This window comes from Rhinolophus sinicus, linkage group LG07 (genome assembly GCF_036562045.2).
Source record: "Rhinolophus sinicus isolate RSC01 linkage group LG07, ASM3656204v1, whole genome shotgun sequence".
NCBI lineage: Eukaryota > Metazoa > Chordata > Mammalia > Chiroptera > Rhinolophidae > Rhinolophus > Rhinolophus sinicus.
In genome coordinates, this window is record NC_133757.1 from 83,644,816 (window position 1) to 83,669,552 (window position 24,737).

At 51.8% G+C, this 24,737-nt stretch overlaps 1 protein-coding gene across 7 annotated transcripts; it reads left to right on the forward strand.

Moving 5' to 3' along the window:
• The first annotated feature begins 720 nt into the window (after positions 1 to 720).
• KANK2 (KN motif and ankyrin repeat domains 2) lies at positions 721 to 23,024 on the forward strand. 7 transcript variants are annotated; one of them, XM_019744908.2, is made up of 13 exons: positions 721 to 859; positions 2,109 to 2,344; positions 3,283 to 3,397; positions 3,836 to 5,047; positions 12,733 to 12,900; positions 12,997 to 13,099; positions 14,015 to 14,254; positions 14,890 to 14,977; positions 15,504 to 15,723; positions 16,640 to 16,782; positions 18,350 to 18,550; positions 18,630 to 18,719; positions 20,971 to 23,024. In XM_019744908.2, the coding sequence occupies exons 3-13, from the start codon at positions 3,361 to 3,363 to the stop codon at positions 21,022 to 21,024; spliced, it is 2,556 nt and encodes an 851-aa protein (XP_019600467.2). In that variant the 5' UTR covers positions 721 to 859; positions 2,109 to 2,344; positions 3,283 to 3,360; the 3' UTR covers positions 21,025 to 23,024. The 7 variants fall into 7 exon arrangements, with proteins under 7 accessions (XP_019600467.2, XP_019600469.2, XP_019600468.2 ...); XM_019744910.2 differs by having other exon boundaries at positions 3,845 to 5,047; XM_019744909.2 differs by lacking the exon at positions 3,283 to 3,397.
• The last annotated feature ends 1,713 nt before the right edge of the window (positions 23,025 to 24,737 follow it).

Here is a 24,737-nt window from a genome sequence, read left to right on the forward strand (position 1 = left end):
AACAACAGACGCAAATGTCTACCCTCGTAGGCCTGATGTTCTGGTGTGGGGAAGGCAACACACAAATGAAAATGTCACATGTGTACATGGGGAATAATAGTAACATTTATTAAATCCTTGCTAAGTGCCCAGCCCTGTACTAAAAGGCTCTTAAAAAGACACGTGACTTTTTGCCCTGGGGAAACTCCCACAGGCCCCTGGCTTATGGTCAGTGAATCTTCTCAGCACCACTATCAGGTAGATACATTCTTAACCCCACCTTACAGATGGGGAAACTGAGGCACTGAGCATTGTAGGGTCTGGGAATGGAGCCCAGGTCTCGCCGGCCATGGAGCCCAAGCCTTAGCCACGGCCAGTGCAGCCTCGCACTGACCCAGGCCCCCTACCCGCCCCGCGGCGGTCAGGCCACCGTGTACCAGGCCTGCGCTGGGCCGTTTCCAGCCTTGGGCCGGCTGGGGGAGGGGTGACCTCCCGCCGCGCCCTCCTGGAGCTGGGCCCCGGCCAGCCCCGCCCCCTCCCGCCCTCCGCAGCGGCCCAGCTACAGCCATCGGGGCAGGACCGCGGTGGGGGCCCTGGCTCCGGGGACTCGGGGAGGGGAGGCGAGGGGACATGGCCGGACACCCCTGCGCGCGCACACACACCTGCGGTCCAGGTGCGATCGTGTCCTCGGGCCTCATCCCCTGCAACCGCTGACCGGCCCTTAGGCGACTGGGGGGCGGGGCCGGTCATGAGGGGCGGGGACAGCCCGTAGGGGGCGAGGTAGGGTGGAGCTACCGCGGAGGGCCGGGAGGCCGGGCGGCGGCGCGAGGAGGACGCACGGGCGGCGGGACGCAGGGACGCGGCGGCCGGAGCGCGCGAGGCGAGTAGGACCTGGGGTCGGGTCGGGGTTCAAGTCCGGATCGGGATTGTAGTCACCACCCCAACTCCGGGGCGCGACCTCGCGGGTCTCTACCAGCTGCTGCCTCCAACTCCACCATCTCAGCCCAAACTTTACGGACTTCTGAGTGTCTCGGTCCCCGCGTCTCTGTCCCGTCTTCATCTTTGACCCTCGTCCCTGCTTCTCTCCCCCAGCCCCGTCCTCCTCCATCTGTACCTCGCGCCCTGACCCTCTGCCCCATCACTGCCTCCCCTCTGCCTCTCTTCCCCCATCTCCTTCTCCTCTCTACCTCTTTCCCCCCTCTCTGTCCCCCTTCGCCCTCCTCTGCGGCCGGGCCAGAGCCAGGCCCCAGGCGGCGGGAAGACGGCCGGGCGTCCGGCCGGGCTGGGCCTCGGCCTGGCGGCTGGGCCAGCGTGGGGAGCGGCAGCTGTTTGCCATTAGCCGGGGACCCCGCAGGCCCCGCCCCTCACTGCACGGGCGGCGTCCTCCTCACCCCCTTTTTTGAGGCTAGAAGAGGGCGGGAAGACCCCAGAGATACTCAGGCGGGTCTGAGGGCTTTAAGGAGACCCCGTCGGACATTCGAGCCCACCCGAACCCTGCTCCTTTTCTCTAAGACCCCTATCTTGTCTCCTCTTTAAGTGTCCTGTCTTACTTTCTATCGTCATCTTGTGGCCCTCCCCCTGTCGCCCAGGGGTTCCATAGAGGGAGAGGGGCCTCAGCCCCAGACATCCTCACCCCAGCCCCAGTGTGCTTTCTGGAGTCACCTGCCCTCTGCGAGGGTAGTCAGGTGGCTGGAGACCCCCAGACATCAGTCTCTGTGTATAGGAAATGGGTAAAGGGATGTGGAGTGGGGGTGAGGATGGCTTGGCCCACAGTAGGGGAATCCACCAGGCTTAGGTTCGAATCCGGGACCAGCCACTTTACTCTCCAGTGACCCTGGGCAAGTCACTGCACATTTCTGTGCCCCCAGATTCTCCATCTGTGAAATACGATGGTAACTACCCACCTGATGGGGTTGTCTGATGACTAAATGAATTGCCCAGATAGTTTTTACTATTATTTGCCCCACCCCTATCCACCTCCAAGGGCCCCCACAGGATATTCCAGTCCTGCTTCCTGCCTCCAGGATTTCTCGGGTCTCCAGAAAATACTTCTGATCTGTTGTACAGGGGATGAGCCTCCAGGCAGGGGCAAAGCCAAATTTCCTACAATCAGTGACCATGTGTTCCAGGTGTTGCAAGACAGAGAAGTGAGGACAGAGACGAGGAGAGACAGGGAGAGAGAAGTGGAGAGAGACGTGGAGAGACACATGTGGAGAGATGCAGAGAGACCAAGATGAGAGAGAGATAAAGCAAGACGCTAAGCAAGAGACACGCAGGGTGTGAGACAAGGACGAGCTCCGCAGCCCCTGAAGCCCCAGCCCTGCCTTCATGCCCAGCAGGTGCCCCACCTGGCACATCCTCCCAGGTACCCACTGCCCTGGCACCAGCTGTCCAGAAGGGGTCCTCTCTGGTTGCGGAATAAGGCAGGTCCTCTGTAGCAGGGTGGCTGGAGGTCAGACAGCAGAAAGGACGGGGTAAGCTCAGGCAGAGTGTTGGGGACAAAAGGACCCTGGCTAGAATCCAGGGCTCAGGGTCGGTTAGTGAGAGGCCTTGATTGTCCCTCCCCTTTGCAGCCTCCAGGCGTCCCCTCTTACTTCCTCCCTGCACCCCCATGACTTCCCGGGCCACCGCCCGGCTTCTATCCTTGCTGTGCCACCCCCCCAGCCGGACGTGTCCTGGGGGGGCAGGAAGTTCTCCTGTAGCCCGGCTCCGAAACTGTTTATTTTTAGAGAAAATTGTTTCCATAAAGGGGAAAGGCTTTGCTCCTTGTTGCCTCCCCACAACTTTCCCTACACACCCCCCCACCCAGGCTGGCCTGACCCGGCTCTGTTTTGGGGTGCTCTACCCTGAGTTGTAGCTCTCTTTGTGTCCCTGGGTCTCTCTGTTTCATCGGATCCATGCAGGAAGGCTGTCTGTCCCCCTATTACCACCCCAGCCCCCTGCCCACCTCAGCCCCTATAACCAGTTCCTGGCCTGGACTGAGGGGAGGGGGTGCAGGAAGGGTGGAGCGTGTAAGGCTTGGGGCCCCTGGGCTGGGGGCCTTGTGGAGGCGGGGCTATGGGAACAGCTGGAGCCTGTCCAGGGGCTGGACAGATGTGCCGGCAGGCTATGAGGGTTGGTTTCTTTGTTCCAGGCCGTGGGGCCCCCCACCCCTTTCCACCGCCAGGCTGGGTGTATGCCTATGAGAGGGTCCCATACCAGGGAAGAGGGATGTTGGAGGGAACAGTTGGGGGGGGGGCACATTCCCTCCCCTTCCCCTGCAGATCCTTCCTGACTCCAGTCTCCATCTCCCCCGCTCCCCAGGTAAGCCTCAGCCTGTGCTGCAGGTGGTCTGACTCAGGGTCTCCCAGTGACTCTTGAGGAGCATCTGCAGACCAGAGGATGGCCCAAGTCCTGCACGTGCCAGCCCCCTTCCCAGGTCAGGCATCTGGGGAAGAAAGAGCCCTCCCTGCCCAGGGGTTGGAGGTGGGGGTGCTGAGGGGAGATGGCCCTGTCCTGGAGGCCTGAGGGAGGGAAAAGGGACCTGCCCTGGGGCTTAAGGCTGGGGGGAGAGATAGGGCCCCACCTGGGGTTGGGGGTTGAGGATGAGACACAGCCCTGCTCTGAGGGCCGAAATGGGATGAATTTGGCTCTGCCCTGGAGAGTCTGAGAGGGAGACCAGGCCCTGTCCTGTGGGGGGTGGGGGGTCTGAGACTGGAGCTACAGAGGAGCAGGTGAGGGCCTGGGGGGGGCAGGAAGTTCCCCCCGTGGGCTCCCATCCCTTGGGCAAATAAACCTTGACTTTCCGGGGTACATCAGTCTTGCCCCCAGAGGGGACAGCAGTGTTCAGAGGTGCTAGCGTTTCTCCCTGCCCCAGGGACTCCAGGCCCAGCCTCTCCACCCGCATTCCCTGCCAAGGAGACCGACCCTCCCTACTCCGTGGAGACACCCTATGGCTACCGCCTGGACCTGGACTTTCTCAAGTATGTGGACGACATTGAGAAGGGCCACACGCTTCGCCGCGTGGCTGTGCAGCGCAGGCCCCGCCTCGGTTCGCTACCCCGAGGGCCTGGCTCCTGGTGGACAAGCACCGAGTCGCTGTGTTCCAACGCCAGTGGGGACAGCCGGCATTCGGCCTACTCCTACTGCGGCCGAGGCTTCTACCCTCAGTATGGCGCCCTGGAGGCCCGTGGCGGCTTCAACCCCCGTGTAGAGCGCACGCTGCTGGATGCCCGGCGCCGCCTGGAAGACCAGGCGGCTGCACCCACTGGCTTGGGCTCCCTGACACCCAGCGCCGCCGGCTCAACCAGCTCGTTGGTAGGCGTGGGGCTGCCACCCCCGACGCCACGGGGCTCAGGACTGTCCACCCCCGTGGCACCCAGTGCCGGGCACCTGGCCCATGTGCGAGAGCAGATGGCAGGTGCTCTGCGGAAGCTGCGGCAGCTAGAGGAGCAGGTGAAGCTGATCCCCGTGCTCCAGGTGAAGCTTTCAGTGCTGCAGGAGGAAAAGCGGCAGCTCACGGTGCAGCTCAAGAGCCAGAAATTCCTGGGCCACCCCACAGGGGCCCGGGGCCGCAGCGAGCTCTGCCTCGACCTTCCTGAGCCCCCTGAGGACCCAGTGGCACTTGAGACTCGGAGCGTGGGCACCTGGGTCCGAGAGCGAGACTTGGGCATTCCTGATGGGGAGGCAGCCCTTGCTGCCAAGGTCGCTGTGCTGGAGACCCAGCTCAAGAAAGCGCTCCAGGAGCTGCAGGCAGCTCAGGCCCGGCAGGCTGACCCCCAGCCCCAGGCTTGGCCATCGCCGGACAGCCCAGTCCGCGTGGACACTGTCCGGGTGGTGGAGGGGCCGCGGGAGGTGGAGGTGGCAGCCAGCACAGCTGCCGGGGCCCCTGCACAGCGGGCCCAGAGTCTGGAGCCCTACGGGGCAGGTCTGCGGGCCCTGGTGACATCTGGAGGGGCAGAGAGCCCCCTTGTGTTCCGCAGCCATGAGGTGGTGGAGACAGTGTTCCCCGCGCCCTCTGCATCCACTGGCAACATCCACCTGGTGAAGAAGATCAGCATCACAGAGCGAAGCTGCGATGGGGCAGCAGGTGAGCCATAACTGGCCAGGGAGGGTGGTGGAGGGTCCCTCTTTGTTCATCTGAGCAGCAGGGTCCAGCCCCAGCCTTGGCCTTCTGCTAGATAGACTGCTGCCCCTCTCAGAGCCTCTGTCTCTTCATCTGCAAAAAGGGGACAAAATTGTGTCATCGACTCAGTGCAGTAGGAACCATGCAGAGAAATTGGGTATCTGTTAAGGTTTTGTCCTCAGGTTTAGCACATTGTAGGTGTCCAGAAAACAGGAGGTATTTTGGTGGGAGGGTCCCCAAGGCTGTTGGTTTGCTGGGCAAAAATTCTTCCCTCTTTATTCAGTAAGTGGCAGGAACCAATCTCAGACCAGTTTAAGCAATGAAAGGGAAGTGTGTTGTTCATGTAACGTAGTGACAGCTTCAGGCATAGCTGTATCCAGGTGCCCTGAAATCTCTAAGTCTTTTTCTTTTCCTCTGTGCACCCTGGAGGTTTCAGGCAGGCAAACGTGGCCCCACTGCTCTTGGCATCTGCCCTTACAGCTCTGTGAAAGAAGAGCCCCTCAGTCCAAATAGCGCCAATAAAAATTCCAGGGGTGGTGCTCATTGGCTGACTTGGGTCACATGCCTGACACCAAGCTAATCACTGTGTCCCTCACTGCCTAGCAGTGAGAGGCATCCTAAGGGTACAGGAGCCCTACCCAAGTCCTATGGCCAAGTCCTGAGGGAGGAAGGGGATGCTCCCTGAAGGAAGTGCTGAGTCCTCATGCAAAGAAAGGGGATGTGGGATGTGCAGAATGGCAGCTGTCCACCACCGCCGCCCTGAGGCTACTGGGAAAAGCTGCCGGAATGACTCATAATAATGACAGCTGTTCTTTATCGGATACCAGCCTGGTATGGAGTGCTGTGCTAAGTGTTTCACCCATGGAGGAGCTAAAGACGGGGAGCTGTGCAGCCCGACATCCTGGGCTCAAATTCCATTTCTTGCTGTGTCCCTGGGTGAGCAGCTTCACCTCTTTGGGCCTCAGCTTCCTTGTCTGTAAAATGGCATAATAGTCCCCACCTCTAGGGTGCTTGTGAATTAGAGCATAAAGTAAGTGCTCAATCAGTGCTTGTTGCTGCTTCTGCTGATGATTTTCAGGTCAACTCTGTTTATAGTTAGGGAAACTAAAGCTCGGGGAGAAGCTGCACTTGCCCTGGGTCACACAGCCATGGAATAGATGAGCCAGGATCTAAACTCAGGTTGACCTGAACAGCAGGCCTCAGAGGTGGGTCACAGGTCCTCATCCCAGCATCAAATGTCAGGTGGCCAGAGCCCCGTGGTGGGACTGGAGGGCACAGCTGGAGGGTGGGGACCCGACCCAGCTGTGTTTTCTTGCTTCCTCATGTTGTTCCTGGCCAGCTCCGGGCACCACCCCTCTGTTCTGCATCCATCCAAAACACCCAGCCCTGTGACTCTGGCCCCCAGCCAGGGACCCCGCCCGGCCTAACCTTGGGATCTCTGAGAGGCAACCTCCATTCCAGACATGCTTCCCAGGGCAGCCATGGGGCCTCCTTCCTGCAGGACCCACAGACATAGCAATGTCCCCACCCTGTGCAAGCCCCGACAGTTCTTCCTTGTGTCTCACCTTCTCTTGCAGCCAGCCCCAACCTCTGCCTTGCTTGAGTGGAACTGGTGTGTGCTGATTCATTTCAATGTGTACTCATTCAACAAATGTTTATAGAGTAGGGGGTCCTGCCAGCCTGATGTCACCAGATTAATGTGAGGCTTAAATGCATCAATTCGGGTCAAGTGCTCAACAGATAAGTAGTGGAGGCTTCATGAGTTAGTTGGCTTTTTGAACCAAGGTGTGAAAGGAAAGAAGCAGCCAGGTGCCAAAGAGGTGGGAAGAAGAGTGTTCTGGGAGGGGGGGTCACAGCAGGGGGAAAGGCCCGGAGGTGAGGAGGGGCATGGATGTTGAATAAGCTGGAATAGGAGGAGGCTAGAGAAGCAAGGTCCAGGATAGTATCAGGGATTGGTCCCACAGGGCTCGTAGACTGGGGAGGAGCAATATGGGAAATAAAGTGAGATACTACAAGGACTTGACAAGTTTTTGCAGCATGTATTTGCTTAGATGGGTCAGCTAAATACGTAGGTCAGGGAGGGCTCCCTGGAGGAGGAGGCAAGGAGGAGCCCAAACTCTGCCATATAGAATTTGCTCACTGCAGTTGAAGGGTGGGGAGGGTGAGTGGCAGCCTTCCCCTCAGGGTAGCAAAGGTAGGTTAGGGCTACTAGAGGCCTGGAGACGCCCAAGTCCCATCCCTCCACCTGGCAAAGACCCCACAGAGATCAGTGGGAGAAGGGGCATGTGCATCTGTGGGGTCTCTCCAAGACTTGTAAATTTCCTTTGCTCTTGTTCAAAATATTCATATGAAAGCAGGTCGTATTCTTTGTGGAAGCTTTGGGAAGTATGGAAAAATCTAGAACACAAAATAAAACCCCCATAAACCTACCACAGCCCAAACGCAGCTGCTGTCAACACTTATGCTTCTTTCCTTCTGAAATTTTTAACACAGAAAATAATGTATATTTTTCAAGTTTCATAACACGAAGCTGGTGGAATTAGTCGTTTTGCTTTATTTTACTTTTAAAAGCAGTTAGGCAGCCCTTACTGCAGACCAAGGCATTATTTGACTCCTTTTTCATATTTTAATTCATTTAACTTCCCAGCACCTTTATGAAGTGGGATAGTGCTTTTAATCCCCATGTTACAGATGAGGCAACTGAGGCACAGGGAGGTTAAAGGATTTGCCCACGGTTCTCAAAGCCAGGTTTTAAACTCTTTGATTTCTTTGATTTAACATTATCCGAGGAGCATTTCCTCATGTTATTAAAAATTATTGGATGTGCTTTTTTAAATAGCCACATCATCTCTTTACTCTCAAGAGTGCCACGCAGACATCCTTCTGCAGGAACCTTTTATGTCCTCTGATCTGTTTTTTTCAGCACAGGTTTTTAAAAGCGCATTTTTGAGGACCTTGATGTCTGTTACCAAATTGCTTTACACACACACACACAAACACACGCGCGCGCGGCTCAACTCCCTTCCTGCACTGGGTGGCTGAGTAATTTAAATTTTTAATGATTTCTTTGGATTTAAGGATCCCAAACCTGAGTTAATGAAATCCTGCTCATGGCAACCACACCTCTGTTTTTTCGTTTTACTCTTTTTTTCACCTTTGTCTCCACCCTCAATGATGAGGGTTGGTAAATATTTTCAGCTCTGCAGGCCATATGATCTCTGTTGCAATGACTCAGTGCTGCTGGGTTCTTTTTTTTCTTTCAGCTTTATTAAGGTATACTTAATATACAAAAAATTGCACATTTTTAATGTATACATTTTGATGAATTTGGTGCCTCCGTTCTGCCTTTGTAGCATGAAAGCATACATAAACAATCTAGATATAAATGAATGAGTGAGAGTGGATGTATACCAAAAAACGCTTCACATGTCAATACTGAAATCTCACTTCCATATGAATCCTTGTCCCAAATAGAATCCTTCTTTGAATTTTTTTCCAATTATTTAAAAATGTAAAAACCATGCCCTAGAGCCATAGTTTGTCAATCTCTGTGCCATTTACACATCAATTCCCACCCCCACCTCAATATCATTCCTGGCAATCCACCTTCCAGAAGCTTATTTGGGTGTCCTTTAAAAATATGCCCTGTGTTTAATTTCCTAAAATGGTATTGTACTTTAGGGAAAAATAAATCTTGTTCTTTTCTTATTTTTTCCTCTGTTCCCACTAGTTTTGAACTCTCCACCCTGATGTTTATAAATCTGGTTTGACACTTTTAATGCCCTAGTATATGCTACACTTTTCTTATCCGATCCCCCTTTGGTGGGTACCTGGGTTACTTCCAACTCCTGGCTGCTGTGAACAGTGCTGGGGCCATCCTCACTTGCCCCCTCTGGTAGGGTCACTGGGCTTCAGGAGATGCCCAGTTTCAAGATTCTGTCTGATCCTCTCCAGGAGAGCTCTCCCTGTTCACACTCCCATCAGCCCTGCTTGGGTCTGAGGTGCCCATTTCCCCACATCCTCACCAATATACAGTTTTATCTATCTAATTGTTTGCCCATCTGATGCTGGTACAAAGTGGTATCTCCTTGTTTTAATTTGCGCTTCTTTGATTTCTGATGAAGTTGGGCATTACCATATATGTTTAATAAGAGTCCTCTGTGGATTCCTTATTTGTAGGCTTTGTCCATTTTTCTTTGGGCAATTTTGAGAAGTTCCTGGTGTATCCCAGAATAGGAGTTGGTGAACTACAGTCTGCGGGCCAAATCCAGCCCACTGCCTGTTTTTATATGGCTCACAAGCTGAGAATAGTTTTTATGTTTTTAAATGGTTGAACAATATGAAAAGAAGAGTAACATTTTGTGAGGAGCAAAATTATATGAAATTCAAATTTGTAAGAACACAGCCACACCCATCATTTACATACTGTCTAGAGTTGCTTTTGTACCATTTTCAACTGAGATTTTATGGCCCACATAGAGAAAATATTTACTATCTGGCCCTTTACAGAAAAAGTTTGTTTACTCCTATTTTAGAACAATAATCACTTACCCTTTTTAGCATTGTGAATGTCTTCCCCCTGACTGTATTCTTCTGTCAATTAACTGTCTATAAGTTTTTTTAGTTTTTATCCAATAGAAATCTTCATGTTGGATATACTTAAACCCATTGTATTTTTTTAAATTGTTTTCCATTTTTGAGATATAATTGACATATAACATCGTATTAGTTTAAAGTATACAAATTAAGGGTTTGATAAATGTATATATTACAAAATGATCACCACAATAAGCGTAGTCAACACCCATCACCTTACAGAATTATAATTTTTTTTCTTGTGATGAGAACATTTAAGCCCTATTCACCTAGAAACTTTCAAACATATAATACAGTGTTATGAAGTATAATCACCATGCTGCACATTGTTACATCCCCAGATCCCCAGGATTTATCTTATAACTGGAAGGTTATACCTTTTGACCCTCTTCACCCGTCCCGCCCCCTGCCCCTGGCAACCACCAATCTGCTCTTTGTATCAGTAAGTTCAGTTTTATTAGATCCCACATATACATAAGATCACCTCGTGTTTTTCATATATGGTTTGTGCTTTGAGGAATTTTTAAAGGAATCTTTCCCCTTCCTGAGGCCCCTGATATTCTGCTACATTTTCTTCCTGTGGCTTTGTAGTTGTACCTTCATATTAGTCCTTCGGAATTTATTTTCTGTGTAAGGCATGAGATGGGGATCCAGCTTGATTTTTCTTGGCTAGGGGACCTTGCTTTCCCCAACACCACAGACCCACCCTCGACCACTGGTTTGTAGAAACCCCGCTCTTCCCCCCAGTTCCCTCAGGGGACTGTGCTGGGCTCTCTGTCCTCTATTCCTTTGGCTCATCTCTTCCCACAACAATGCCCCTGTGATTGGACTGTTGTGACTTTGGAATGTTTTACTCTCTCCTAGGCCAGGTTTCCCATCTCTGATCTTTTTTGTAAAATTGTCTTTGCTGGTTTTGGACTTTAGTTTTTCCATATAAATTTTGTTATCAGTTTGCCCCATCCCCCAGTGGAATAACAGTAATAAATATCAGTTTTATTATTGTTGTTGTTATTTTAGCAGTGTAGTGTCTGACCTTGAACTCCTCATGCTGGAAGGAGCCACCCTAGCTTTTGGAGGCAGGGCCTGCTTTTCTCTAGGGGCGGAATGGACCATGGTGCTATTCCTTTTTTTTTTTTCATTTAAAAAAAAATTGTTGTAAAATACATATACTATAAAATTTACCATTGCAACCATTTTTAAGTGTCCAAATCAGTGGCATTCAGCACATTTACACTGTTGTGCAGCCATCACCACCATCCATCCTCAGAACTTTCTCGTCTTCTAATGTAAAATTCTGTTTTCACTAAACACTCACTCTCATCCCCCTCCCCCAGCCCCTGGCACTCACCCTTCCGCTTCCTGTCTCTATGGATTTGAGTCCTCTAGGGACCTCCTTTAAGTAGAATCACACAGTATTTGTTCTTTTTTGCCTGGCTTATTTCACTCAGCATAATGTTGCTTTACCTGATTTTGTTACTCTCTGAGGTGTTTAAATCAGGAGCCCTGAGTTTGGGGCATTCACTGCGATTGCAAACTGACCATCTGCCTCAAGACACATTCCACTTGGCCTCATAGTGCTGTTGTTTGTTTGATGTGAATTTAGTGACAAGCTTGTTTTAAAAAAAAACAGGAGATTCATGTTAAAATTCAGTGTGTGTTCTTGGCCCCCACTTGAGTTCAACTCTGACTCTGGGTCAGCCTGGCCCAGCCCGGCCACACCCCGGGCTGGGGTGCTGTCACATGCATTCATGGCCAAGGGTCTCGTCTGTCCTGTGTGCTTGTCCCAAGTATTTAGTCAAGTTGAGTGTCCCCCACGGAATGGAAGAAGTAGTTACTGTGTATGTCAAAAAAGTCTTAACTGTTAAAAGGAATTAAAATGAATTGGTTTGCAAAGCCCTTGGCCAGTGGCAGGAAAGGGATGCCCTGGGAAAGTGGTGACACAGAAGCTGCATGTGGCCTGGGGGGACCTGAGCTGTGCGGAGACTTGGACAGCCACTCACAGTGGCGACTCAACTTTTGTTTCTCGCTCCAGGCTGGTGACCTAGGGCTGGAGCTTCCTGCCAGCCTGTTCCCAGAGGAGACAGGCCTCTAGGGGGTCTGTCTGATGCCCACAAAATCACCATTGTCCTTAGACCAACCTAGGTGGGTTTGCTAAAAAACTGTTGTAAGATATGCACAACATAAGATTTCCCATTTAAACCATTTTTAAGTGTCCAATTCAGTGGCATTAAGTACATTCACATTGCTGTGCAGCCATTACCACCACCCACCTCCAAAACCTTTTCATTTTCCCAAACTGAAACTGCCTGGGTGGGGTTTTAATTTTCATTTTCCAAGAGCCTTATTGTTTCTTTTTTCTGATTATTAAAGTAACATCTGCTTAAAATTAAGTAAAGAAGGAAAAAAGGGGGCCAGATAAAAAATGATATCCTACAGCATAACCTGCTTTTGTAAAAAAAAAAAAAGAATCATATTAAGTTTTATCAAAATATAGTTAACAGTTCTCTTGAATTAACAGATGCTTCTCAAGCACTCTTGATGCGCAGGCATTGGTCTAAGCTCTTCATCCCACCTTACCTTCTTTAGTCTGCACAAGATGCCAGGAAGTAGGAATGTCATTCTCCTGGGGCACAGAGAGGTTAAGTGAATTGCCTGAGGTCACACAGCTTGCTCCCAGGAGTTGCGATTCTCTATAGTGACCACCACATTCGGCTGTGATCAAACCTTGTTTCCAGACAACAGTCAGTATGCTCAGGAGGGTCACGAGCCAGGATTGTGGGGTCACAGGGTGCTCCCTTTCCCTGACCAGCTGTGGGGCAGACAACAAACCGAGGTTGGAATCGGATTCTGCTGCTCACTCGCTGGTGACCTTGGGCCAGCTGTCTGTGCCTCAGTTTACTCAGCTGTAATAGTCCAACTTCTCATGGGCTGGGAAGATTTGATGAACTAATACAAGAATTAGCTCTCCAAGCACCTGGCCCCAGGAAGCAGTTATTATTACTGTTGCTTTGCTGTTGTTACCCACGGTGAGTGCCTCTTTCCTGCCCCTCCAGGTCTCCCACAGGTTCCTGCAGACTCATCCTTAGCACCCCCAGGGTCTGCAGTGGCCTCCTTGGCACAGCCCAAGAAGGACACAGGCCAGGTGCCCACCCTTGATGCCATCAACAGGGAGCCCACCAGGCAAGCAGCCTCACGTGACTCAGAGGAGGCCAAAGGTGCAGGCAAGTGGGGGTAACTGCCAAGAGGGGCAGGGCACAGGAGGCCTAGACACGGGATCTGACTTTGGAAGCCCCTTGTGACACCACTCCTCCCCTTAGGCGGGCCCCCGGTGAGCCTGCGTTCCATCATGAAGCGGAAAGAGGAGCCTGCAGACTCTGAGGCCCACCGAAGGAGCCTCCAGTTCGTGGGGGTCAATGGCGGGTGAGAGGAGCCCCTATCCCATTCCCCTCACTTTCCTCAGCTTCCATCCCTGTTGTTCCTTGGTTCATTCGAGCCCAAGAACGTACCAAGGGCCTGGTCTAAGCCCCTCCTTTTGATTCATTCATTTAACTAAAGCACAGTAGACAGATGAGGAAACTGAGGCACGATGAAGCCAAGGGCCTTGCTGGAGCTCACACAGTGACCAGGAGTCTGTCGCAGTGGTGTGGCTTCAGAGCCTGTGCTATAACCGCTGTGCTGCACGACCCGTGGAAGGTGTCAGGCTCAGCTCCCTGCCCTGATGAAGCTCCCGCGCCAGGGGGCCTCCGGTGGTTGGAGCAATGGGGATGCTCAAGCAATGAGGGATCTCGGAGAGGCATGGATGCCCCCAAGGCAGTCACTGAAGGAGGGGACACATGTGCTGCAGCACAGTAGGAGCTGGCAAAGTGAAGAGAAGGGAGCGAGGGCTCTCCTATTGTAGGGCACAGCCTGAGTAAAGGCTCAGAAGTGGGAGGCATGGAGTGCATTGGGCAGGGACAGTTTGGGGCCTCAAATGCCAGGAAGCTTAGACTTTGTCTAGAGGAAGCAAGAAGCTTTGGGGTCCCATTTGCAGGGGGGTGAGGCTCTGAATCAGTAACACCTGTGTAAGGAGCGAAGCATGTGGCCGGTACCAAATGGTAGAAGGGAAAAGCAGTGTCGCTCCCTACGGCATAATCCCAATCACAGCTCATGTTTATCGAGCACTGTGCCAGGTGCTATGAGCCCCGTTCCTGTAGCCCTGTGAGGTCCATACTACCATTGTCCTCGTTTAACAGGTAGGGAAACAGGTCCAGAGAAGCCCAGTAGCTGTGCCCCTCCACTACCATGTCCTGTCCCATCTACAGCATCTTCCCTCCCCTGCCCATCCCTCCTCCCCAGGTATGAGTCCTCCTCTGAGGATTCCAGCACGGCAGAGAACTTCTCGGACAATGAGAGCACAGAGAACGAGGCCCCAGAACCCAAGGAAAGGGTGCTGAGTGTGGCCGAAGCCCCCCAGCTCAGGCCCACAGGGACTGCAGTGGCCAGTACCAGCCGGGAGGAGTGCCAGCTATCTCGGGAGTCTCAGCACGTGCCCACAGCTGAGGGGGCATCAGAATCAAATGCAGAGGAGGAGATCCGGTCAGTTTTCTGAATGGGAGGGATTCAGGTACAGCGCAGGGGTGTGTGTGGGGTGACCACTGCCTCAGATCCCACCATTCAAGCCTTTCGAGGGAACAGCCAATCAGTCATGCACACCTTAGTCTGAACTAGCGAACAAGTGCTTTCTCCTTCTAGGCATCTTGAAGGTCTGGAGACTTTGCTGAAGGGCCTGAAGGGGGCAATTTGGGCTGTTGGGTTAGGATTTAGAGGGCAGGCAAAGTTTGTCCTTCAGCTACCCACCTTCTCTGGGACATTTTTGCCCCACAGGTTGATCCTGTTTATCTCTTTTTTCCCCTGATGAAAAATCTGCCCTTGGGAAAAGATTTTCCATTGCCACTGACCAGTTGAAATAAACTGTGGCCTGTGTGTCCCGTTTCTCTTAGGGTCTGTGTATTCTCATGTCTGCTCCTTGGGGTATAGTATTAAAATGTGTTTTTGGTGAAGGGGGCATCTGAGGGCCCACCACTTGGGTGAGCCCTGGCGGGATTAGGTGCGTGCCGTGGTGGAGAGCATTGAGGCCCTCTCTGCGCACCCAGCCAGATGTGGGAAGTAGGGAAAACCAAGAGGCTGAGATGGGTACTCCCCAGGTAAACCCCCTTGCCTCTCCCTGGCAGGATGGAGCTAAGCCCTGACCTCATCTCAGCCTGCCTGGCCCTGGAAAAGTACCTGGACAACCCCAACGCCCTCACTGAGCGTGAGCTGGTACAGTGGGGCCCCAAGGCTGGGAGGGGGGGGCTCCTTCCCCATCACCCAACTGTCTTTTCCTTGTTTGCAATGTCCCCTGTGCCTGTCTCGGGGGCACCCTGGAGCTTGGGGGGGGGGGGTGTGTGCTTGAGTCATGGGCCTTGGAGAGGGACCAGGGAGGTGGGGTGGGGCCCAAGGATTATCTCCTGCCGGCAAATCGGGCCTTGGTTTCTGGTCCTTTGGGGGCTTCCGGGAAAGAGCTGGCATATTTCCCTCTCCTGGTATCTACACTTGCCTTCAAAGGTCATACCTGAGATAGAGACATTCACATCTTCCTTTAAGGGGCAGATCTCAATTGCAGTGTCTACACTTCCCTCTAGAGTCCTTGTCCAGGATGGGGATATGACACTTCACTCTAGGGGCTCATGTGGGTGGGGAGCCCACACTCCCTCTGCAAGGCCCTGGTTGAGGACAGGGGCGTCCACACTCACCACCTGGGGCTTTGCCCTCATGCCCCTTCCTCTCCTCCCTGACCTGCATCCAGAAAGTGGCCTACACCACAGTGCTGCAGGAGTGGCTGCGCCTGGCCTGCCGCAGTGACGCCCACCCTGAGCTTGTACGGCGCCACCTCGTCACGTTCCGAGCCATGTCAGCGCGGCTGCTGGACTACGTGGTCAACATCGCCGACAGCAATGGCAACACCGCGCTGCACTACTCCGTCTCCCATGCCAACTTCCCGGTGGTGCGGCAGCTGCTGGGCAGCGGTGAGCCCCGCCAGGCAGCACGGCGGGCCCGGTGGAGTGGGCCAGCGGCCACCTGGTTTGATGGTCTGATGGGGAAGACACTGCCCTCCTAGTCCGATAGGGGAAACTCCACCCTCACACTCTGATGGGGGAGGCACTACCCTGGGTCAGATGCAGGAAATGCCACCTCCCCAGTCTGATGGAGGGAGCCACTGCCCTCCCATTCTGTTGAAAGAGACACTCGCCTCCCAGTCTGGTGGGGCAACACAGGCTCTCCCTGTAGCCTCAGTATTCTGGAAAGGGCAGCTATGGTCTTAGGGAAAACATGAGGCCCTTCCATCATCTGCAAGGAGCCTTGGATATTGGAGGCCACACCTCTGCAACCCTAGTCTGAGGGACGGACATGGCCTCCAGTCCGGGGCTTAGAGAAATGTGGTCCTCAATTCAGCAAGAAAACACTGGCCCTTCCCTAGTCTGACCAGGAATACAGCGTCCCAGTCTGATGAAGGAGGTGGGGCTCACAGTCTGATGGAGGCAGAGGCCAAACTCAAGGAGACTGGCTGTTCCAGATCAATGGCGACACAGCTCCTACTCTCAGCCCCAATGTGGGTGCCAATGTCAGGGGGCCCCAGTCTGATGGAGGAGGCACAGGCCCCACTTTTAGAAGCCACTCATCTAACGGGCTGACACGATGGAGACAGACACCCTGGGGCAGAATGGGGTTCTCAGTCTAAGAAAAGGGAGGAATTAGGCCACACCTAGACTGATGGAGGAGACACAATGCCCAATGTTCATTATGGGAGAGTGAAACAAGGTTCCCATTCTGATGGCAGAGATGTGGGCTGTCCTCGGGGACCCTCCGCCAGCCATGAGGCAGACCTGGCCAGCATCAGCTGGTCGGAGGGCTCATATCCTCCTGTCCCCTCCCTCCCTGCAGGTGTCTGCCAGGTGGACAAGCAGAACCGCGCTGGCTATAGCCCCATCATGCTTACCGCGCTGGCCACCCTAAAGACCCAGGATGACATCGAGACTGTCCTGCAGCTCTTTCGGCTTGGAGATGTCAACGCCAAAGCCAGCCAGGTACGGGCCCTGGGTGCTGCAGACCTGGGCAGCCCTTCCCATGTACTGAGGCCTGGCTATGTGCCAAGCCGAGGCATGATCTCGTTCCAAGGGAGAGTCCCCACTCCACAGACGAGGAAATGGAAGCTCGGAGAAGCAGATCATTTCCTCAAGTTCAAACTAGAGGGGGCAGATTTGAACTCAGGGTGTCTAACTCCAGAGCCCCTTTCTTATGACCTACCCAGGCTGCCTCAGTTGCAGGACCTTCTGGTGGAAACAGGGTGGGATGGGGGTGAGGGAGAACATAGGGGTCCTCAGCCTTTCTTAACCTGACACCGTCCCACATCCTGTTTGGTAATTCATTGGACAGCAGCTGGATGCGGGGAGGCTCAAATGGTGGACACGCAGGCATGGTCCCCACACTCCTGAAGCTCACTAGCCAGCCAGGGGCCCCTGGAGCCACGAGCTTTACAGGCAGCGCAGAGGCTCGGAGTGGGTTTGGACTCGGAGACTGCGGGAAGCCACGAGGGGCGTGTGATCAGGGCAGTAGCGTGGCCTGCTTTCTGGTTTGAAATCTCCCTTTGGCTGCATGTTGGGGAACGGAAGCTGGGAGACTATGGTGGCGACAAGCGTGTGGACGGATGTCCAGGCAGAAGCGCAGGGCAGCCAGGATCCAGTGGGAACAGTGCAAAGAAGAGGGATTTGCAACGGCTTAAACGCAGTGAAGGAAAGAAGCTGTGAGGGTGCATAACAGGAGCAGACCCTGGTTCCTTTTTTTATTGATTTCATTATTTTAATTAAAAATAGTTTTTTAGTGGTTTACTTTTTTTTTAATTGAGGTGAAATTCACATAAGATTAACCATTTTAAAGTGTACAATTTAGTGGCATTTAGTACATTCACAATGTTGTGTAACCATCACCTCTGTCTACTTCCAGAACATTCCATCACCCCTGAAGGGAACCCTGCACCCATTAGCAGGCACTCCCCATCCTCCCTCCCCAGCCCCTGGCAACCACCAGTCTGCTTTCTGTCTCTATGGATTTATCTATTGCGGGTATTTCATATAAATGGAGTCATGTGTCCTCTTTCACTGAGCATGTTTTCAAGGTTCATCCATACAGTAATATGCATTAGTACTCCATTTATTTTTAAGGCTGAATAATATTCTGTAGTATATTATTTGTTTGTTCATCCACTGATGAACCGCAATAATTTCTATTGAGGTTCAACTTATATACAGAAAAGTGTACAAATCTTAGCTCGATAAATTTGTACATATGTTTACACCTGTGACTTAGGCCTCTGCTTTAGGTGGGTGTGGGTATGGGGAGGCAAGTGTCACCTCCCTGAGGAAGAGGCATCTAAGCTGAGACCTGAGGGGTGAGAAGGACACAGCAGGAAGAGGAGGGACCAGCAAGTACCAAGGCTGGACGGTGGGAAATCGGACTGTTTGAGATACAGAAGGAGGCCAGCGAGTGGGGGTGCCGTTAGCATCAGAGTACTCGGGAACCATGGAAGGTTCTGGAGCAGGGGTGTCATGCCTCGGGGCCTGCGTGGTCCATAAGCTTGTTCTGTGCCCTGCCCAGGCAGGGCAGACAGCCCTCATGCTGGCAGTCAGCCACGGGCGGGTGGATGTGGTCAAAGCTCTGCTGGCCTGCGAGGCAGACGTCAACGTGCAAGATGATGACGGCTCCACGGCACTCATGTGCGCCTGCGAGCACGGCCACAAGGAGATCACGGGGCTGCTGCTGGCCGTGCCCAGCTGTGACATCGCGCTCACTGACCGCGTGAGTCCCCACCCCGGTGCACCTCAGGGAGGGTGGGAGCACAGTGCTGGGTGTAATCGTAACAACGGATGCTTTACAGGACGGGAGCACAGCGTTGATGGTGGCCTTAGATGCAGGGCAGAGTGAAATTGCGTCCATGCTGTACTCCCGCATGAACATCAAGTGTTCGGTGAGTCTCCACCCTGGCAGGGCAGGGGGTGGGGGGCTCTGGGAGGGGACAGATGTTTATGAAGAGCTGATGGTGTATGGGACCTGAGCCAGGGACTTAATAGTTAAGCTTGTTAAATTTTCATGGTTCCCCCCTGAGGAAGTGAGTCATGGGGAGCTGAGACTGCATGACATGGTTGGCATGACAGTATTTGAACCCGATCTCTCTGGCTCCAGATGCATGCTCTTACTCGCCATTCACTCATCTGAGAAACATTTACAGAGCACTCACTGTGTCAGACCCTGGCAGTCATAGCACTGAACAAGACACAGAAGCTTCTGCCCTCATAGAGCAGACATTCTAACAAGAGACACAATAAGCAAATTAGTATATCATTGCCAGGGGTTGGTAAGTGCTGGGAAGAAATATAAAACAGAAGAAGAGGGGTGTGGCTGGTTAGCTCAGTTGGTTAGAGCGTGGTGCTAATAACACCAAGGTTGCCAGTTCGATCCCCAGAAGGGCCACTGTGAGCTGCGCCCTCCTTAAAAAAAAAAGAAAAAAAAACAGGGTAAGAGGGATGGTGACCGACGGAGGAACCATTTTAGACTTTGATAAAGTGGTGACATTTGAGCCAACATTTGAGGAAGTGAGGGAGCAAGTTGTGTGGTTCTTCAGGCAGAAGGGACAGCCCGTGCAAAGGCCCGGAGCCAGGAGCAGGCCTGGTGTGTTTAAGGGGCATCAAGGAGCCCAGTGGGAAGAGATGAGGGCAGGGAGGTGACGCCACAGATCATGCAGAGCCTTGTGGGCCAGTGAGGACTTGGGCTTTCATGCGAAGCATGTCAGTGCATTAGAGGCCATGAGGAGTAACCCTGTAAAGAAACCCAGCCTGTTTAACCCAGCATTTCTCTTATTTGACCACAGAAATCTGTTTTGTTTTGTTTTTTTAAAAAAAAAACCTTGCCTGCTAGCAAAACGCTTTTCCAGAAGCATAACAGGAGGAGGATGATATTGATACTTGCTGTGTCCTAAATGTCTGATGTAGGACAAAGCCCTTCTAGTCTGATGGAAGAGACAAGTACTTCCAGTCTGATGGACTGTATACTAAGTGCCTACTAGGCATGATTTGTTGAACCTTCCACAATAACCCGATTCAGTTGCATAAAGTACGAATATTATTTCCATTTTTCAGGTGGGGAAGATGAGGCTTATAGTGGTTAAATCCCTGGTTCAAGGTCTCACAGCCAGTAAAAGACAGAGGCCCTGGGGTCAGCCTGACCCCAGACCCTGGGCAGGAGCGTCACCTCCCCCTCCTCATGTCCACCTTGCACTTGCCCCGGCCTCCCCGAGGAACATCTAGGGCCAAGTTCAAGGGTGGCATGGTGGGTGTCAACCAAAACAATTTCCCAAATGGTCTAAGAGAGGGAAGGTTGTGGAGACATACGCCATCCATCTCCACCTGGCTCCGAGGTTCTTCCGAGGCTCAGAGTTTTTCTGGCTTCATTCCCCAGGGTGTCAGGACACCTGGGCCTCAGTCATGGTGCTCGGGATCACCTGGGGATCAGTTTTGGGCCTTGGTTTCCTCAACGGGAAGATGGGGGTGATGAGGCTGGGTGATGACTGATCTGTGGTCCCAGGGCCCACGGACTCCTGAGGGAGGAACCCCAACCCTCCATCACTGTCCACCTGGACCACTGCTATTGCCTCTGCCCTGGTCCCCCTGCTGCCACCCTCACTGGCCCCTCCAGTCTGTTCTCTCCACAGCAGCCAGAGGTCGTGAACACCTGAGTCAGGGCACATCCCTCCTGTTCACAGCCCTCCAGGGGTCCCATCCCACTTGGAGGAAAAGCCAGTCATTCTGCACAACCGCCCTCACCTCCCCCCCACGCTCTTTCCTCTCCCCCTCCCTCACTAAGCTCCAGCCACACTAGCCTTATCACTGCGCCTGCCTCAGGGCCTTTGCACTGGCTGTTTCCTCTGCCCAGAATGCCTTCCTCTATCGCCTTGGCTGGCCCCTCTGCTTCATTCAGCTCAGATGTCCCCTTCTCTGACAACCCACTATCCACTTTCATTCCCTTCCACCCCTTATCTCTGATGAAAATCCTCTACTGTATTAATTTATTTACTTTTTTGAGGCATCTCCCTGACAATGTCGCCTCCTTGAGGCCAAGGGATCATGGCCTCTTGTTCACTCACCACAGCCACGGGGCCAGCCAACAAAGCCGGTGCCTCGTAGGCAAGGATGACAAGCAAGGAATTCTGCTTCTCATTTCAGTTTGCCCCGATGTCAGATGACGAAAGTCCAGCATCATCCTCCGCAGAAGAGTAGCCGTGAGGGGGACCAGCTGGCCCCAGATTAAACTGCCCCTCCTCCCTTCTCCCTCGTCCCTCGTCTCCTCCCTGGCCAGCCCCTTCTCATACCCACCAAGGTCCAAGTCTCAAAGGCAAGTGGGTTTTTCTTCTGCTTCCCAGGAGGAGCTCCCAACAGTGACAAGACTGCAGCTTAAAGCAGGTTTTTCCTGGTGCCCCAGTTCAAAGCAGCTCATATAAATTGGTACCAGTAGCTGACGCTGGGGTGTGGGTTTGTGAAGAACACTGAGAACAATCAGCTGGCAATGATGGATGGAGGAGGGTGAAAGCAAAAAAGACTGTATTTTTTAATTGTCTGGGGAGAGGGGACATCATATTAACTTGTTGCCAAATTTGAAAGTCACTGGAATTGCCTATTTTCATTTTAATCCTGAATGTTACTGTGCACGGGTGGCGTCTGGAGTGGCTTAACACTCCCCTTGCCTTTCTCTCCACCCCCACCCCGCATTTAATTGTCTGGTATATAATAGCATTTTGTCTGCTTCCCCCAGACGGCTTTCTTGGGGGAATTTTCTTCTGGTCTCTTCACAAAATGGATTCTGTCCTTGTCACCTGGGGAAGAAAATTCAGTCCTTCCTTCTGCTTTCTTGCTGCCACTGCCGCCCCCATTCAATTGGCGGGGGGCTCAGGACCCAGCAGCTGAGATGTGTGAGCAGTTCATATCAAGAAATTACCCCGCAGTCCGAACCCTCCCCGCATGGAGGCCCCAGCAAATATTTTCTTAGAAAATCCTTCAAACCTGAAGACAGGAAATGAACCTAGTTCCCAGTGTGGCTGCTGAGTCCCGGGGCTTAGAACCTTGGTTACAGGCCGTCCTCATCCTCCCCGGACTCCAGAATCTCTCTCCTCAAGAAAAAGAAAACAGGGCATGTGCTTGTTGGCAGAGCATGGGGCAGGCTCCAGAAACCCCATGTGTGCACGATTAAAAGTTGGCTGCCCCCGGAGGGCTCCCAGCACAAACTGAAAGAGACAGGGCTTTGCCGAAAACCAAACAAGGGCCAGCTGGGTTTTTTTTAACAACCTACAGGCTTTCCGGAGCTGCCTGGAACGGAGCCTGCTGGAAATGGGGCTCGCCAGCCAGACACACAGTTTCCTTCATGGCCTGTTTTGTCCCCAGAATCTCAATATGGTTTTCTTTCCTGTTCCTATCTTTCGTTGAACCAAAGAAAGAAAAGGGACAGATTCCAAGCCTCGAAAAGTGCCTTGTGATGGGAGTAAGACCCTTAGCTAATAGGTGTCCTGCCCTCTCTTGTCCAGTTCTCAGCTCAGCCACCAGGGTTGGAGGCAGACACCGGAGGACAGATCAGACAGACCCTGAGTGCTCATCCATTAATTCAATCAAGTGAAATGCTGGCTTCTCTCCTAGAGGAGTGGGTTTCTTGGCTTGATGGAGTCTGGCTTGCTTTGATTTTGATTGAAGGAATCAAAATCTTCTTGATTTTGTACCTAAGACATAAGAGCTTGGATGGTCAAAGGGGGGAGGCACCCCAGATTGTGTGTGTGTGTGTGTGTGTGTGTGTGTGTGTGTGCAAGTTGAAGAGAAAACAAAACCCAAGTTGCTTCAGGCTGACCACTGGTATCTGTTGGAAGACTGTATGCAGATTTGAGCAGCTTTGAGAAGCGGTACAGAGTTGTGTGCCTGTGTGTCCTGGCCAGGAGCCAGCGGGTATGTTTATTTTAAGCTTTTAGAAGCAGCTTATTGACCCCACACACACATACACATACTCAGATAAATCCATATTTGTCCCTTTATCCCCCTGTCCCCCGGTACCCCTAGTAGGTTACAGGGGGTCCTACCTTTGTCCCCATCCTCTTCTCACATGTATTCATGACCTTTAACTTCACTTTCCAACCACGGTACGTCCATAAAGACAGTATTACACTTAAATGAAGTATTCCTTTTTGTAATCATTTTTTAGAAAGTAAGGGAATTTAATAAAGCTACCTTATGATAATGCCCACACGTCTGTGTCTGATCTTTGTCTCATTGTATTCCTCTTTTAAGATTTAACATAAATCTTTTTTAGAATTCACTTATTTTGAACAATGTTCAAAGCTACAGAAAAATGGCAAGAATATTACAATAAACTCCCTTACCAGCACTGTCCCATACTGTAGCCACTAGTCACATGTAACTATTTCCATTTAAATGTAAATTAATTATGATTAACTTATGCTCAATAGTCACACTTGGCTTGTGGCTATTGTATTGGGCTTCAGAGAGAGAGAGAATATTGCCATCCTGGCAGAAAGTTCTAACAAACAACCACAGTGAACACCTCAGACAAAGTCTTTACTGATTGTTTTTTCCCTCCGGCAGAAAAATTCATACTGATCGTAAAAAGCAAAATTCAAACAATATAGAAATATTTGGCATAGTGGAGGGTGCCATGGTTTCACTTGGTAGAAATGGCCACCATAGTCAACATTTTTAAGTATCCCCTGCCAAACCTTTTTCTAATAGGATGGATCTTAAAATATTTTGTTCAGGTGTTTTATTTTTTGAGGTATAATAAACATACATTTTGCTGACTCTGGGTGGTGAGATATAGATAATGTATTACAGAATTGTACACCTGAAATCTAACTACTAATGACTGTCACCCCAATAAACTTAAAATAAAATAAAAACAAACATACATTTTGTGCACAAGTCGTGCACAAAAGTGTACAGCTCCATGGCTTTTCGAAAACAGTCATCAGCACCAGGACAGGAAGTGGGGCAACCTGGGCCTGTGGCTGGTCCCCAGTCCCCAGCCCTTCCCCCTCACTCCCTCTAAAGGTGATTAATGATTGATGACTGCTCTCCTAACTTCTCACTTCCATCGTTTTACCTCTGGACTGTTCAACCAGGAGTTAACGGGTCGCTTTCAGAGGTTTTAGGAAGTCCCAGAAGTTTTATGCAAAGTTGTATGAGCAGAAGGTCCACAGCACTTGTCAATTTTTCAGAGGTTTGTGAGCCAAGAAAGGGCCTTTTGGAAATTTTTTAAAAAATTGTTTCTCACAAGTAATTGCCGGGGACCATTATGTCATTTTTCTTAATCTTGTTCAGCTAATGCTTAAGAACCTATTCCCCACCCCACCAAATCTTGCTTTGATTTTTTTATACATGTATTTTTTTTCAGCTTTTATTTGTTTAAGTGTGGTTTTCCAGGACCCATCAGCTCCAAGTCAAGTAGTTGTTTCAATCTAGTTGTGGAGGGCGCAGCTCACACTAGCCCATGTGGGGATCGAACCGGGAACCTTGTTAAGAGCACCGCGCTCTAACCAACTGAGCTAACCGGCCGCCCCCAATATACATGTATTTTTAATTGTGATAAAGTATACATAACATCTATCTAAACCATTTTTAAGTGCCCAGTTTCGTGGCATTAAGTATAGTCCGTTGTGCCACCATCACCACCATCCATCTCCAGAACTCTTTTTATCTTCCCCAACTGAAACTCTTCCCCATTAAACACTAACTTCCCATTCCCCCTCCCCAGCCCCTGGCACCCACCATTCTACTTTCTGTATCTAGGATTTGCCTACTCTGGGGACCTCAAATAAGTGAATCATACAGTATTTTCCCTTTGTGTACAACTTATTTCAGTCAGCATAATGTCTTCCAGTTTCATCCATGTTGTAGCATGTGTCAAAATGCCCTTCCTGGGCGGTCAGGTGGCTCAGTTG

Bases quoted from the DNA above. Each gene is read 5' to 3' on its own strand.
- KANK2 (XM_019744908.2), top strand. From the start codon at position 3,361: ATGGCCCAAGTCCTGCACGTGCCAGCCCCCTTCCCAG. The intron at 13,100-14,014 runs GTGAGAGGAGCC...CCTCCTCCCCAG, and splicing joins TTCGTGGGGGTCAATGGCGG to GTATGAGTCCTCCTCTGAGG. The intron at 16,783-18,349 runs GTACGGGCCCTG...TGCCCTGCCCAG, and splicing joins TCAACGCCAAAGCCAGCCAG to GCAGGGCAGACAGCCCTCAT.